The sequence below is a fragment of the Prionailurus viverrinus genome, chromosome D4, assembly GCF_022837055.1.
Source record: "Prionailurus viverrinus isolate Anna chromosome D4, UM_Priviv_1.0, whole genome shotgun sequence".
In the NCBI taxonomy this organism is placed as follows: Eukaryota; Metazoa; Chordata; class Mammalia; order Carnivora; family Felidae; genus Prionailurus; species Prionailurus viverrinus.
Genome location: NC_062573.1, coordinates 44,633,968 through 44,650,676, shown reverse-complemented (window position 1 = coordinate 44,650,676; position 16,709 = coordinate 44,633,968). Strand labels below are relative to the sequence as shown.

General features: G+C 39.1%; 1 protein-coding gene across 3 annotated transcripts in view; it reads left to right on the top strand.

Annotated features, from left to right (window-relative positions):
• Positions 1-16,709, top strand: part of ADAMTSL1 (ADAMTS like 1) — an 888,150-nt gene that overhangs the window by 561,298 nt on the left and 310,143 nt on the right. For all 3 annotated transcript variants that reach the window (XM_047830980.1, XM_047830979.1, XM_047830981.1), the window contains one exon: positions 1,341-1,386. In XM_047830980.1, the coding sequence (XP_047686936.1) occupies positions 1,341-1,386 (46 nt within the window). The remainder of the gene's footprint in view (positions 1-1,340; positions 1,387-16,709) is intronic.

Sequence of the window (16,709 nt, the reverse complement as noted above, 5' to 3'; positions counted from 1 at the left end):
AATTGTTTTGTCACAGGGGCGCCTGGGTGGCGCAGTCGGTTAAGCGTCCGACTTCAGCCAGGTCACGATCTCACGGTCCGTGAGTTCGAGCCCCGCGTCGGGCTCTGGGCTGATGGCTCAGAGCCTGGAGCCTGTTTCCGATTCTGTGTCTCCCTCTCTCTCTGCCCCTCCCCCGCTCATGCTCTGTCTCTCTCTGTCCCAGAAATAAACGTTGAAAAAAAAAAAAATTGTTTTGTCACAGAAATTCAGTAAAATGGAAACTCCCATGTATTGCTAATGGGAGTAAGGAATGGTATAACTTTTATGGAATGCAATTTAGCAATATTTATCAAAAGTCTTATAAAAGTTCATTCCCTTTACTCCAGTAATTCCCCTTCTAGAAATTTATCTGTCCTACAGCCACGGTCAGAAACTTGGATAAAACTTTTATATAGACATAGTTTATCACACCATCATTTATCAACCCCCTCATTGGAAATTACTTAAATGGCAAGTCATGAAAGAATGGTTATACAAATTACTTTATCTCATTTAACGGAATATTATGTAGCTCTCAAAACCGTATCTTTAAATTATTTCATAGTGTGGGAAAATGCTTCCCAAAAAGCTGAAGTGGGAAAAGAAAACCCAAACCGCAAAATGGTATAGGTGACGTAATTTCTTCCACACTGAGAAGAAATCAGTAAGTCAAAATAACAGTGATTATCTTTAGATAAGGCAACTATGGGGGATTTCGTTTTTGTAGTCTTTCTTTTCCAAAACCTCTCCAATGAGCGTGTATTTTAGAAGTAAAAATAATTCTTTAAGAACTGTAAGTTTTAATGTCCTTAGATGTGTAATTTTAAGACATGTTGAATATTGTCTCATTTTTACCATGTTCCAGATCTAAGTTTTTTCAGTGAAATATCTCTTCAGTCTAATACCAGAAATAATTAAGAAGACAGGATTCATTTTTCAGAAAATCTTGTATTAATATTTATTTGGTTAATAAGCACAAAGTATAAGTACTTATCTTGAAAAATTTTGAAGGAAAATGAATGCTTAGTTTCAGCTCTCATGGAGAAATCAGTTTATATATACAACTTCTTAAGAACTGCTTTGTTTAGTATTGATAGTAATTTCTATAAGAACATTGTCATTCGGAAGAAAAGAAAGAGACTCGTACATTAGTATTAAGAGAAAATTGTTCTCGTGACAAAATAGTTTCAATTTTGAGCCTGTCACAGGTAGTAATGAGTTTTTTTCTTTTTTCTTTTTTTTCCTCTTTTTTCTTCTTTTTTTTTCTTTTTTTTTCTTTTTTTTTCTTTTTTTTTTTTTTTCTGTGTGTGTGTGTGACCTAGGAGCTGTGAGGGAAGAAATATCCGATATAGAACATGCAGTAATGTGGTAAGTACTGAGGTTCTGCTTCTGCGGTTATGATCATGTATCATTTTAAGAACTGAATAATGCCAAGCAGTTTTATGTATTCTGAACAAGCAATCAATTAGTATTTCAAAGAGTTATTTTTCTCATACTATACTGATGATGCAGCCTTTTAAAATACATACTTTTAATTCTCCTCAATATAAACTTTGAATCGCCTGGCCAGATTATAACTAACTAGGCTGTTTCAAAACAAGGACTCTGTATTTCTTTTCTGCTTTCTGACGTTTCACATCTAAGTGTCTCGAGAACCAATAAGAGGAATGATAAAAGGGAAACCACTGGGGTCCTCATGAAATAAGTATTAGTTAAACGCAGATTTGACAGAGTCATTCATTCATTCGTTCATTTATTCATTCATACAACAAAAACTGCTCAATGCCATCCTTGTATGAAGTACTACACTAGTACAAGGAAAAATAACATGTGGTCACTGTCTTAAAACATCTGTGATAAAGGACAAGATGCAGAGAGAGAAGATAGTTGTGCACATAACCACACTCTAGCACAAAGCATGACAAATGCTGCAAGAAAGGGATAAAGTTCTTTGTGGGTTAAAAATGGAGAGACATTTGAGGGGTCTTCAAGGAAAAAGTGATTTGAGATAGGGCTTAGAGAACTAGGAGGGCTGTGACTGGTCCACATGAGTTTGAGGAGGTGATAGTCCAAGCAGAGGGGACACGATGGGCAACTTTGGATGCAGAAATGTTTAAGGTATGTTCCACATATGAATTTGGATAGGATTGTGGCTAGCATTATTGAAGAAAAGAATTGAAAGATATTTTGAGGGACGCCTGGGTGGCTCAATCGGTTGAGCGTCCACCTTCAGCTCAGGTCATGATCTCGTGGTCTGTGAGTTCGAGTCCTGCATCAGGCTCTGTGCTGACAGCTCAGAGCCCAGAGCCTGCTTCGGATTCTGTGTCTCCCTCTCTCTCTCTTCCCCTCCCTCACTCATTCTCTGTCTCTCTCTATCAAAAATAAATAAACATTAAAAATTTTTTTTAAAAAGATATTTTGAGGTTACACCTTGAACAAATTTAAATGTTAGAGTTCCAAGCTTATATTAGTTCAGTGAATAACAGGGGATCACTAGAGGCTTTGGAGCAAGAGTATGATATTGTAGTTTCTTTCACTTCAGAAAGATTAATTCTGTAGTGATATGAGAGATGCTCTGGAACAGGAAATGGATGGGGAACAAGAAGCAATCAGAGCTTAAACCAAAAAGAAATAGATGCAAGAGAGATCAAAATTAAGGTCACTTTGTAAGACCTAACAAGCAATTTAAATTAGAATGATAAGTTGGAGTGAGAATAAAGGAAACACAGAGGTGTGTGTATATTTGGAGTTCTTAAACTGGCCTATCCTCTGTTAGAGTAGCTCTTTCCTTACTAGCTACATGACTGGCTTTCCTTATTCTAATCTCAGCTCAAATGCCACCTCCTCAGAGTATTTTCCTTGACCAACTTATCTGATATGCTTGTCCCACTGCCCAATCCCATCTCTCACAACAGTCAATCTTGCTTCCTTTATAGCACTTTGACTTTCTTTGTAGCACTAATCTCTACCAAAATTTATCTTCTTTGATTACTTGTTTTTTTTTTCTGTTTTCCCACTCTAGAATGTGGACTCCATGAGGATAGGAGCCTTATTCATCTTGTTCCCTCCTTTGTCTCTAGTGCCTGGAACTATTGACTCACACATATGAAGCACATGATGGAAATTTGCTTAATATGTAATGGATACCCAGGCTTCTGAAAAAATGGTGGATACCATTATCAAAATTAGGAATGTTGGGAGAAGGCTTGGGAGAGGGAAATGACAAATTTGATTTAGGGACACTATTGAGTTTGACATGCAGGCTGAACTTGTAGGTGGTATATTCAACTGTGCAATGAGGATTTGATCTCAGGAAAGAGATCAAAGCACAAGCCATAGAAACAGAAATAAGATGCATAAAATTTGAAGATTTGGAAGCAGTTCCTTAGGTAGAATCATAAGAGGAGAGAAGCCTGAACTTTGGCGAATGTCTATATTCAGATAGAAAGAGAACTAGAGTGCCAGGTAAACCACAACAGGCACAGTGAGAGAAGTAGCAGAAGAAATAAAAATTCCTAAAGGTGTTCAGTAGGATAAATGTTGCCAACAGGTTGAAGACTGAGAAAACCCTGCTGAGGAACAGTTTCTATAGTGTACTAGGAACAAACAAAATCAAAATCACAGGGGGTAAAAAAAAGAGTATCAATGAGAAAATGGAGTTGATGGGTATAAGCTATTCTTATCAAGTGTTCACAGAGGTATCTCATCATTTATGGAGTCACATAAAGGTAGGTAGGTAGTTGGTTTGTTTTCAGTGAGTAAACCTTGAGAAATAAGTTGATCTAAAAGGAGAGATTGAGGGGCGCCTGGGTGGCTCAGTGGTTAAGCATCTGACTTCAGCTCAGGTCATGATCTCGCAGTTTGTGGGTTCGAGCCCCGCGTTGGGCTCTGTGCTTACAGCTCAGAGCCTGGAGCCTGCTTCAGGTTCTGTGTCTCCTTCCCACTCATGCTCTGTCTCTCTCTCTCTCTCAAAAACAAATAGTCATTAAAAAAATAAGTAAATAATAAAAGGAGAGATTGATTATATGAGAAGGTAAGGGGATACTTGATGCCCCAGTCCCAAAGGAGACAGTGGGTGACAAGAAGAGGAATCTTGGTGAAGGCAAAGGACATATGCTTCACTCTGAGAATATAGAAGCAAATTGAGAGAGGAAATTTAAGGGTATAAAAAGATTTTGAAGAAGAGAAAAGGTGAGACTGCTCCAGATGCACAGGCTCAAACTTCCCTTAGAGTTTTCTCCGTCACCTGCTGAAAGTGAAGAAGGTGAGTTGAACTTGAAGAAGTGAGCATGAAGGCCTACAACAGCCCCTAGGTAAATCAAGTGGAAGCCAGCAAAGCAAAATAAGGAATTGTTCGGGGGCAAGGAAGGGGCTCAGCTGAGGCCAAAAAGCTTGATGTGACAGAGAACAAGGTCAGAAGGATTTAGGACTTAGTCCAGTGGTATGGCGATGCATTGGGGCAGAAACAAAGAAAACTCACATTGGAGGTGACTCATGGCCAGAGTACTGATGAGATGGGTTGCGAGAGACCAAGATGAATGAAAAGTATATGTATTTTTAACACCCGACCAGGGAGAATGCAGGGAACTGGAAGGCGTGATAATTGGGAGTAAGAGTAATTGTTAAGGGGAAAATTTTGCCTACTTCATTTCTCTTTCCACTGAGGACACTAGGTGCCACATAGTTCAACTGCTAATTGGTTAAAAGAATCAAATAGCTACAGTTGTTCAATTTTTAAAAACAGTATTGACAGAGTTTGTTTTATAAATGGTATAAAAAATGTTTAATGGAAATATACTTTAGCTCATTGATTTTCTTTATCCCTTTTATTATCGTGATATCTTATACATCAGGGCTGTTTTTTAAATACCATAATGTTATTTAAGAATCTCCATAATGTCCATTCTGTTTCTTTATGGCTTTTAAAATCATGGAAAGGATCCAAACTCTGCTAAGTAGATGAATGCCTAAAGCATCATGAGCAGATGTCTGCCTACCCTGTCCTTCAAGCTCTTCACAAACAGCCCACAATCTCCCTGCTATCATTATGAGCACTTTCATGGACAGATGTAGGCTAAGACTCTGACCTAATATTATTTAAAACCCATAGTGTTACCAAAGCCAACTCTTTATAGCTTGTAGAATCAAACTGACATTGAATTTCTGTATGAGAATCTAAACTCTTCAAATCTTTGAAGCTTTTTTTTTCTGACTTTTGGCCATGACAGAAGCAACACTGCCAAAAAAACAAACAAAAAGTCTCATAAGAATCTTTTCATAATCCCATCCCAATTTCTCAGACTAAGAAGTTCAGGGCAATTCAGTTAAATATTCCCCTTTTAAATACCTGTTTGGAAAAACTCTAGGGTCCCTTGTCCGGTAAGCCTCCAGGTCAACCCTTAATACCTGGCAGCTTCCTGGGGCTCTTCTGAACCACTTCTCCAAAGATTCACCCTCTTTTTCTATTTTTTGTAGGTGCTACATAGTTCTCTGGGTTCTTATTCTCCAAGGCTGAGGAGGAGAAAATGTCTCCTCAGTTTTCTTAGCTTTCTGCAGTGTCTGAAAAATCAGTTCACATACTTTTAAGATGTTCTTGTTAATCACTCTGTAGACAGGGTGTATCAATAAAGAAAGTATCCATGATGTTCACCTAGTTGTTTTAGTCACACGACCTTCTGTTACTATTTCTAGCTGGTTCAAGCAGACTATTTTCATTTCTAAGAATGTAGTGCATCCAACCTTTCCCATTTCACAGTCCAAGGGGGCAAGGCCCTCTCTCTCTCTGGAAGAAAAGATGAAAGATACTACTGGGGAAAACAATAGGTGTGAACCCAAGTGGGTCATTTAGGTTTCAGATCTTCCCAGGGGGGGCCCTAATTTGCTGACTCAAATTAGCCCTCACATCTGAGCCCCTTGATCTTAACTAGGCATTTTAAACGGACTTTCGAAGTCAGACTAATACCGTGTTACTTATAAACTGTTTCTTTGTCACCATCCTTAATCTTAACAAGAGTTGACATTTAGGAGACAGTGACTACAATTAGCAATATAATAGGCCAAGGTGCCTGTGGTAGCTGGTGGTGCCCTTAAGTTCTTTTCTTTCTTTTTCTTTTTTTTTAAATTCAAGTTACTTAACATATGGTGTAGTATTGGTTTCAGGAATAAAATTTAGTGATTCATCATTTAGATAGAACACCCAGTGCTCATCCCACCGAGTGCCCGCCTTAATGCCCATCACCCATGTAGATTGTCTATCCCCCACCCACCTCCCCTCCAGAAATCCTGTTTGTTCTCTGTATTTAAGAGTCTCTTATGGTTTGCCTCCCTCTCTGTTTTTATCTTATTTTTCTCACACTTGACTGTTGTTTAAAAAACCAAAAGCCCCTAAGACTAAAGTCGGGAGGCCACATTTCCATATCTCTTCTAGAACCCTCCCAGAGATGAGTGGGCAGAGTTTTCTGTGCTAAGAGGTCACAGAAGGGCCATGTCTGATTTTCTCAACAGTGTGCACCCAGTGCCCAGCAGGAAGTGTCCAACAACATGCTTCTGAAACTGTGTGCCAGGGAACACGGCAAACTGACAGGGCTGCTGTGGGATTTTTCAAACATTCAAAGGCACCCTAGCAATACTTGATACCTGCTGGGCCCTAAGCAAACTAGTAGATCATGCTGTCTTCCTTTCTATGACATCTTGTCTTTGCAAAGTTGGAGACTAAGCCCCAAACCCAGTCCTCCTGAAGCTTTGATAAAAAAGCAAGTACCGAGAGAAAATCAATGTGGGACAGGAGATGAGGGTGGCATTGTCCAGTCAGATTTCATACTTTAAGAAGTTTTCCAATATTTAGTGAGTGCAAACTTACCATTAGCAAGTAAACCTGGTTGTTTATGAATAAAATAAAATCTAATTTTTCTTTCAAGTATGTGTATTGTTCTTTTCAAATAGCTGTTGTGAGGGTGCAAATACCTATTGAGTTGTTTGGACCTAACTACTTAATCAATGGAAGTGTTGGGTATTCCTTTCGGCCTAGGGGTGCCATAAAAAAAGTTTTGAGATATTAAAGGGGCTATGGGCAGATGAAGTTTAGCAACCCCTATCACGTGGTGGACATTCAACACTTAATGATGAATGAATGAATGACATCCTAAGTAAGGTGACATTTGAGCAGAACCTTTCAAGATGATAGGAATTTTTCCAGACTATAGCAAGAGACAGTGTTAGAAAAAATGGGAATGGAATTTTTTCAGCAATTTCTGCTGTGACCTGCTGTGTACCAGGTACTTTTTCTAGGCACTGGGGTATCATAGCTACAGAGAAAGATAAGCCCCTGTTCTCATGAAGCTTATTCTCTAGTGAGAGAAAGCAGATGATAAACAAATAAAGAAAGAGAAGTGTGAGAGTTTCAATTAGTGAATGATTCTGAAGGAAATAAAGCAGGATAATGGCATAAAGAATGACGTCGGGGAAGTCGCTGCATATGGGGTGATCAAGAAATTCTCTCTGAGGTGACATGGGGGCCTTAGTCGTATGTGTGAAGGGAGAGGCATGAACTAGCCCAGCTTCTTTGAGGCCCTGGTAGGTCATTTTATGAAGTATGGTATGCGGTATGGTGCAGGGAAGGAGGTACTTATCTGTTCTGAGGAGTCTGAACTTACTCCTAAATGTTATTCTGTAAGGGGCACTCCTAGCCTCTCAGTAAGGGTGACAGGCATTGTTTGCAAAAGGACCAGAAGGCTGACAGACGGGTTGCTCTCATCACCCCCTTCTGTGCATTTCTCTTCTCCCAGACCCAGAGCCAGTCTCAGACTGAAGTATATGAAAGGCAGCGGAGGGTTTTCTTAACCTCAAGAACAAGTTTCTTAACTGAAAAAGAAGTTCTGAGGGAAAGAATGTTGGTTTCTTCTTAATAAATGTTCAGAATCCTCCCCCTACTACAGGGGGCTTCCGGAGGGCACGCTGGGTATCCAGAGTGGCTCTGCCCAAGGCTGACTAGACTCTATAGCACTGGACCTAAGAAATGTGCTTCCTGCTGGATTCAATCCCGATTCCCTCCTTAATGACCCATCCAGCTGAAAAGCAGGAATTTTCCTTGTTTCCTTCAAGTATCTTCCTTGAGAGAGAGAGAGCACTCTCATCTTAAACTCTGATAACACATGTCTCTTCCAAGTAACTTTATTAGGATTTCATCCGTAAGTTAATGTAACAAAATGGGGGCCAGCTTCTCCTATCCTTACCTGTTAGCCTTGTAATGACAGTCTCTGAGAGGCCATCAGGATGTGCGGCTAGGAGGAGGGGTGAGTGATTTAAAGGACACACTTCATTTTTCAATCCCATGGACACAAAGGACTCAAAATAGTAACATAGAGCAGAAAGAACATAGGCTTCTCAGAGTCCTGGCACTGCAGCTTAGTAGTTAGGTGCTTTTGAACAAAGTTCGGTAATCTCTGTTTTCTTACCTGTTAAAATACCCTTCTTATATACATCCAAAGAATGTTTGTTAATGCAATGTTTATGGTAGTTTAAAATTGGAAACAAATGGAGGGGGGCTGGTTAAATAAACTGTGATGTGTCCACACCACACACAGAGCACTAAACAGTTATGTAAAAGAGTAAGTCGGATCTGTAAGCACAAACTTGTAAGTTTTTCCAAGACATTTTGAGTGTGAAAGAAACAAGTGTAGAGTAGTATCTTTAATATGATCTCAGTCAATTTTTAAAAACCCCCAAACTGAGAGCGCCTGGGTGGCTCAATCGGTTCGGTGTCCGACTTTGGCTCAGGTCATGATCTCAAGCCCCGCATGAGGAGGTCTGCTCTCTCAGCGCAGAGCCTGCTTTGGATCCTCTGTCTCCCTCTCTCTCTGCACCTTCTCCACTTGTGCTCTCAATGTCTTTCAAAAATAAATAAACATTTTAAAACAAATAAGTAAAGGATTCTAATTAACAATTGTTTTTTTAAAAATAAAAAAAATAAAATAAAATAAAATAATTAAAAAAACAGACTGAGGTATGTCTGGGGTGTGGTATATCGCTGATCACAATTATTATGTAATGCAGAGAGAGATTTTGAGTAACTTAAGGGCTTTCCTTTTTTATTCTGTATACTTCCGTAGTAAGTTAGATGTGTTACGGGATGTATATTCTTCTATAACTGGCATAAATTTAAAAATATAAAAAAGAAAATGAGGTTGGGGTGAAATATTTCGAAAATCATTGAATATATATTTTATTGTCGAAACACTGAAAAAAATACCTCACAGAGTTTTTCTGAGGATTACATGGGGAAATATCTAAAAAGCAGTCAGCATGGTACCCAACTCAGTAATGTTGGCTCTGCCCTGCTTTAGTTCCTTTCCTCAACTCCCCCTTTCTGTGGCGAAGTACTCTTTCCAGGAGAATACACTATTTATAAAAGTAAAAATTAGATCACTTCAAATTCCTGAAGTTCGGCCTTACTGTGTGACATCATAAGGAACTTTTCTTGATTATTTTTCCAAGTAAACAGATTCCAGGTATTCTAGAACAAGAATATTAGCCCTCATCTCTGGCAGAACTGCAGATTTACAATTCTTCTTCCTTTGGATGACATATAGGAAAACACTTTCTATGTAATGCCCGTAGGCTGGACAGTTAGGTCTCTGGCAGCAGTGAAGCTTGGCTGTTCTTTGAACAAACAAATGTTTAGTTGGAATTGCTATATGTTCTCAGGAACATAACCCGGGGGACCAATCAATATCCCCCCTAACGAGTCTAACTTACCGCAAAGATAGAATGAATGTAGAATGGCGACCTAACTACTTGTAGGGCTGTGTGTGTGTGTGTGTGTGTGTGTCCCTTTCAACATTGAGAAACACTGTTGCTGGAACAAAAGGATGTTCATTAGGGATCACATTTCCAGGAGCATCTTGATTTTCTTGACTCGGACCACAGTCCTTTCTATTTATGCAGAAATTAGTAACAAAGGAAAATAATTTTTAGGGGGCAAGAAGTGATAAGTGACTTTTATTGTTTCTCTGAGGATAGAGTCCCTGTCCAAACTCTGTCAGCACCAATGCTGACTAAACTTTGACCATCCAGCAGATGAATTAATCTCTAAGTGCAAGTATACAGCATGTCATGTGGATAACTGGAGGTTGATTTTGGTTCAAAACACATCATTTCCCTTTCAATAGTTAAACACTGAGCATTTAGGATAAATGGCTGAAAATATCTGCAGCAATTACTGCGGGAAAAAAAAAACCCTCATATTTTATGACTAACTGTTTTATCATTTGTGGCATAAAGAAATAAACATTTTTTTAATGATTCACAGATTCCTTCATTTGGTGGATCTGTCTGGTGGATATAGATCTCTCTGCAGTGCTTGCTGCCAGGCAGCTAGCCAATATTTTTTTTTTTTTTTTGGATTTTTCCTCCCCAGTGGGTTGGGCCCTTCTGCTTTTCTTCTCCCCTAGGCCTTCTTTTGACTGCTGCACACATTTCTTTTCTTTTTAATGCTTTTTCTGACATGCCTTTATTGGACCCCTCTGAAGTCTCTCTACTTTTCCTTTCTCCTTAATGTGTCCTCTTGATGTGTTTCTTATCCTCTGCCTCAACTTTTTCCTCTCTGGGAGGAGCGTCATATGAACACGACCCCAGGGAGAGAGACATGGGCTGGCCGGCTCTGCTGTTGCTCACTTGGTGGTTGGACAATCTCTTCAGACTTCTCACAGCCTCAGTTTCCTCAATCATGACGTAGAGTCACCACGTTCACTTCACAGTACTCTTTACAAGGATCAGAATCAGTAATGTAGGTACATGGAAGATGCTCAATGAATTTTAGTTCCTTCTGCCACCTGATATGACAAAGATAAGTAAGTTATGGTCTTCCAAAAGAACTCCATTCCCCAGGTAAGGATGATTTTTCCCTTGTTCCTAACTCAACATAATATGAAGAACTCCAAACTGTTGAGTAAAATATAAAAGCTAATAAATTGTTACAACTAATTTCTGCTTATTGGCATCCTTCTGATATATTTAAAAGCCATAAGTGATTTGCCCCCGAAGTTGGTCAGAGTTAGTTTATTCTAAGTCAGCATCATCCCATGGAGACTGTCAGAGGAAGCATTGACAATACTTGTAAGTGGCCTTTGAGTGATATGAGCTGGCCTCCCTAAAGTCACACGTTCTAGTTCACACATGTGATGCTTTCTGATAAGAAATAAGTGTGCCTCACACAACAGCTATGTTCTTTTCTTGTGGATTTATAGCTAAGTGTCAAATGACTGCTTTCTTACGGCTGTTAGCATGAACTTGGTCAACCCAGAATTTGTTTACTTCATTATCATCATGATCATTTGCCATATTGAAACTCTCTGAGGAAAAAGTTCAGCTAGACCTTTTGCAGGTGTGTGTTTTGTTATTAATGCTACACTATTGGCTTGATAGAGTTTTGAAGGGAAGATAAACCCTTCACTGATTCGCCTGATAAAGGGAATTAAAGAGTTATCTATCATTTCCTAGAGTGTTGGGATTTATCAGACTAGAAAAGTGGTATGAGTCCCTCTCCCAGCTAGTTCTATGACCACGGGTAATGGTATATATGTGCTGCAATCTTTGTCAAAAATGACTAGTACACTGATCATATACCTCAAAGGGATCCTGACAAAGCAATAGATTTATAGAAGATTTGAATTAAAAGAAACTAGTTTGTTTGGGGTATCTGCCAGGTGCCAGGCCTAGTGCTAGTGACTAATTCAGTTCTCACAATCACCTTGAGAAGTATTACCCTGATTTTACAAATAAAGAAATCTGGATATTGAAAGAGATGAAATACTTTATTTAGTGGTGCTGCTAGGTTTGTATGATGCCAAAACCCATGCCCATCTCAGCATGACTCAAGAGGGTGCATCAATGACCTAGACTAACTCATGTAGCAAATAACAAAACTAAGACACAAAGAGATTAAGGCATAAGGAATTTTACAACATATGCGATATGGTTTAGGAAAAGAGATGTTCAAATAAGTTTACTGTAGCAATTTTAATTCTTCAAGGCTACAAGTATATGAACTGCTGAGAATTTTAAGTGTGCAAATCAAATACAGCAGAAAAGGCAAATCCAAGTATCCTTGCTGAAAACATCCCAAATTGCCTCTCCTTTGAGCTTCTCCTCTTGTCCAGAGAATATAAATTTCCTGAGTCAATACTTCTCAAACCTACTCTCTCAAGTCCTAGTTTCTGAATTACACAAAAGGTATGCTGGCCTCTGGTGACCCAGATAGAAGCTTGAAGCAGAGATTTGACAGTGACTTTGAAAGAAATTACTACTGTAGTTCTTCCCTTGGCACAGTGCCTTGTGGAATGAAACGAAACAAGCCGCCATGCATAGGTTGCTAACATGCAAATACTTGTCTATGCTCAGCCGCTCTCCGTGAGACTAGAAACGATAAGCAGCATCAGATCTTCCAATTACCGCCAAGATGTGTTGAAACTCAGGCAACAGAAATTCTTATGCTTTTTCCTCTGAGGGATCACTCACAGACCTTTGTGCTGAGCTTTCTGAGCTAAGGCCATTATTTAATTAATCCACTTTCATACTGTATTGTACTTCCGGGAATCTTTTCTTCATATGTTTTTCTTTGATTTTGAACATTCTCTTCCTTTTCAGAGGAAATTATCAAATTTTAAAGAGGGTGTCTTGAACGTTTGGCTATATTTTTTCTTTACAATCTTATGATGAGCAAAGCTATGCATGGCTCTTAGAGCATATTTAGTTTAGGCTTCAAATTCTGTTCAGAATCTTGAGTGGAATATGGTCATCACAGAAGGAAGGGTAAGGAGGCATTATGCAGTATTTTTGTGCCTTTGAATCTTCACCAAGCAAATGTGCTTCAGAGCTCATTCAACACCAATATCCTATAATGTACTGGTCTTCTCTTCCCAAGCAATATATTCATTATGAATACTCCTCCCCTCCCCCAACAGAAGATTTTAAATGATATAGCACTGCATTTCAAAAAGTGTAATTTATTACTTTTTAATGTTTCTTTTTCTTCCTTTGAAATACTGCTAGGAATTATTTACTTTAAATTGTTATAGATCCTAGAAGCAACTTGGACAAACCTCTCAATCCCTATAGGATGGGAGTTTGGAAAACAATTTTTAGACAACTCTCTGTGGGGCCACCTTGACCTCGTTGCTGGGTGATGAAGGCTGAGCAGTCAAGTTGCTATGACTATCACCCCTGTGGCATCCAGAACAGCTCTGCCTTTACCTGTTTTATTGATTAGCATCCTGCATAAGATTCTTTTGAGGGAAAAGAGTTCTGCAACAAAATAAGAGTATGAAAACCCCTGCTTTATAATATCCCTCCTAAGAGGTCTTCTAGTTTCTGTCTAATTATTTCTAGGGAAGAAAATTATCCATCTGACATAAATTTGTGTACAAGGCTAATTGCCAGGAGAGTGTCTCATAAACTGATGTATACTTTAATTCAACAGATAGTTATTGACTGTGCAAGGCATTGTGCTGGGAACAAATGACAACAAAAAGATTTGTATAAGACAGTACTCCCAAATGTTTTGATATTGGAGTCAAGAAGAAAAGACAAAAATCCAGATAGCTACAACCTCATGCAGAGTAAGAGAAGTTGTGAAGGAAAAGTGTAAGGAGATTGCTAAGAGAATTTCTGATCAATCTGTTCTTCCCTGTTTCCAAACAAGCAGCAATGTTGGGCAAATTGTAAAATGTTGAAACCAATGACATAGCCAAGTTCAATAGCAAGATTAAAACATCCATGCACCAAAAATGGAGCATATATGCAAGATGATGATCAGTGCTGATGGCCACAGGCTTTTGGGCTCCATAACTAAAAGTAAGCAAAGATTAGCCCCAGCTCAATTCCTGTGGGATAACCAGAGCTAAATTTACTTGTACAGGAGAAAGAGCACTTCTTCCAGGTAGAGAACTTCATGTCAGAAGCCTGGATGGGGCTCTTTGTGTGGATGGAAGCTGATGTTTGCTTTGGTTTTAATGATGGTTTGCCTGGGATGAGAGCTTTATCTGAAACAGTGAGTCTAGAGGGGCTGGTGGAGATCACGGACTGAACCTACTAAATGACACTTGGGCTCGGTGACTAGATTGGCAATTTCCTTGTTATGGATTCAAACCCACAATTCCAGGGGCACTGGGGGGGCACCATCATTTAAGTGTCTAGCTCTTGATTTCGGCTCAGGTCATGATCTCATGGTTCATGAGTTTGAGCCCCACATTGGGCTCCATGCTGATAGCGCAGATTCTGCTTGGGATTCTCTCTCTCCCTCTTTCTCTGCCCCTCCCCTGCTCATGCGCTCTCTAAATAAATAAATAAATAAATAAATAAAACTTAAAAAAAATGTTTTTAAACACAAAAACAAAATTCCAGCATAGCAATCTGATTCTGAACTGGGGGCTGGGTGAACCACGTGGAGATAATCACAAAACTATTAAAGCAGATGAGGACAAAGAGACACAAAGGAAAAGCAAAATCTTTCCATTAAAAATAAGTCTATTTGGGGCTCCTGGGTGGCTCAGTCAGTTAAGTGTCCAACTTCAACTCAGGTCACGATCTCGTGGTTTGTGAGTTTGAGCCCCATGTCGGGCTCTGTGCTGACAGCTCAGAGCCTGGAGCCTGCTTCAGATTCTGTGTCTCCCTCTCTCTCTGCTCCTCCCCTGCTCTTTCTTTCTCTCTCAGAAATAAATAAACATTCAAAAAATTAAAAACTACGTCTACAAATAATAATCTCAAAACATTATAGAACTATACCAAAAAAAGTCAACAAAATTAATATTCACTCCAAATAAAATTTGGCAAATGAAACTGTTTGATAAAGACATTAAAATTGATACAGGCAATCCTCATTTGTGGAATCCAATAATTATGAATTCACCATTTCTCTAGAAAGTATCCCTGGTCATTTGCAGATATGTGCAGAGTGGCAAAAAACTTCAGTTGTCCAGCCAGCACATTCCCAGCTGAGGCGGTGCCTTCTTGTTTCAGCTCTCATACTATAAACAAGTGTCCTATTCACAACCTATGTAGTCCAAGTTTTTCAGATTTTTGCGATTTTTAATGGTGATTTTTAAAACGGCCCTCAAACGTAGTGCTAAAATGCTGCCTGGTGTTTCTAAGCACAAGAAGGTTGTGATGTGCCTTATGGAGAAGATGCGTGTTACATAAGCTTCATTCAGTCATGAATTATAATGCTCTTGGCTGTAAGTTCAATGCTAATGAATCAATAGATATTAAATGAGGTATCTTTAGACGGAAGCACATATAAAACAAGATTATGTATTGGTTGGTTGGCCAAAGTATGACCAGAGACTCATTGGAACTGTGAGCGATGATAGATAGTATTTTCTCTTGCAGTGTTTATGGTGACTTGGCAGAAAATAATCACCATGAATGAAGGGAATTGGCATTTTTTTATGTTTATTTATTTATTTTGAGAAAGAGAGAGAGCACAAGGGAGGTGAGGACAGAGAGACAGAGAGAGAGAGAGAGAGAATCCTAGGCAGGCTCTACACTGTCAGCAAGGGACCTGATGCGGGGCTCGATCCCACAAACCATGAGATCATGACCTGAGCAGCAACCAAGAGCCCGATGCTTAACTGACTGAGCCACCCAGGTGCCCCGACTGTATGTGTTTAACAGAAACACACTGGGGGGCGCCTGGGTGGCTCAGTTGGTTAAGCGTCTGACTTCGGCTCAGGTCATGATCTCAAGGTTGGTGAGTTTGAGCCCCGCGTGGGACTGTGTGCTGACAGCTAACTCAGAGCCTGGAGCCTGTCTTTGGATTTTGTGTCTCCCCCTGTCTTTGTCCCTCCCCTGCTCGTGCTGTCTCTCTCTCTCTCTCTCTCTCTCTCTCAAAAATAAATAAAATATAAAAAATAATTTTAAATAAAAGAAACACATTGGGAAAAAAATAACTGTTGGAAATAAACAGTAAATGAGAGGGGGAACCAGGCAAAAATGAAGTAATATATTGATGAATAAAGATAATAAACTATTAGAAGTTTGCAATAAAAGAATATTGTAATTGAAATAAAAATCTCCTTAAATGAGATAAATTCCATACTGGACCCAAAGAGAGAGCTAGTGAATTTGAAGATCACAGTTAGAAATTTACAGGGCACTTGGGTGGCTCAGTTGGTTAAGCATCTGACTCTTGATTTCTGCTCAGGTCATGATCTCACAGTTTGTGAGATTGAGCCCCATGTTGGAGCCTGCTTAGGATTCTTTCTCCCTCTCTCTCTGCCCCCCCATTTGTTCTCTCTATCTGTCTCAAAATAAATAAATAAACTTAAAAAAAAGAAATTTTCTGAAAATACAGCTCAAAATTCCATATACCTGATATGACAGAGCCCTTAAGAGATACAGAACAAATAAAATGCTCACTCTCTACATACATGTAATAGGATCTTCCAAAAATGAGAATTGGGGAAATGACATTTAGAATATTCCAGAAAGGAAAAAGGACAAGCGTCCTCAGACTAGAATTGCGACATAAGTGCTGAAGAGAAAAAATAAAATACATATGCACACATGTCATGATCCAACATCAGAAGGATAATCTGACATTAAAGAAAAAGGGAAAATATGAAAAGCTATCAGAGAAAAAACAGATCACCCACAAAGGAATGAAACTTAAACTAATGGCAGAAACTTCTCCATCACAT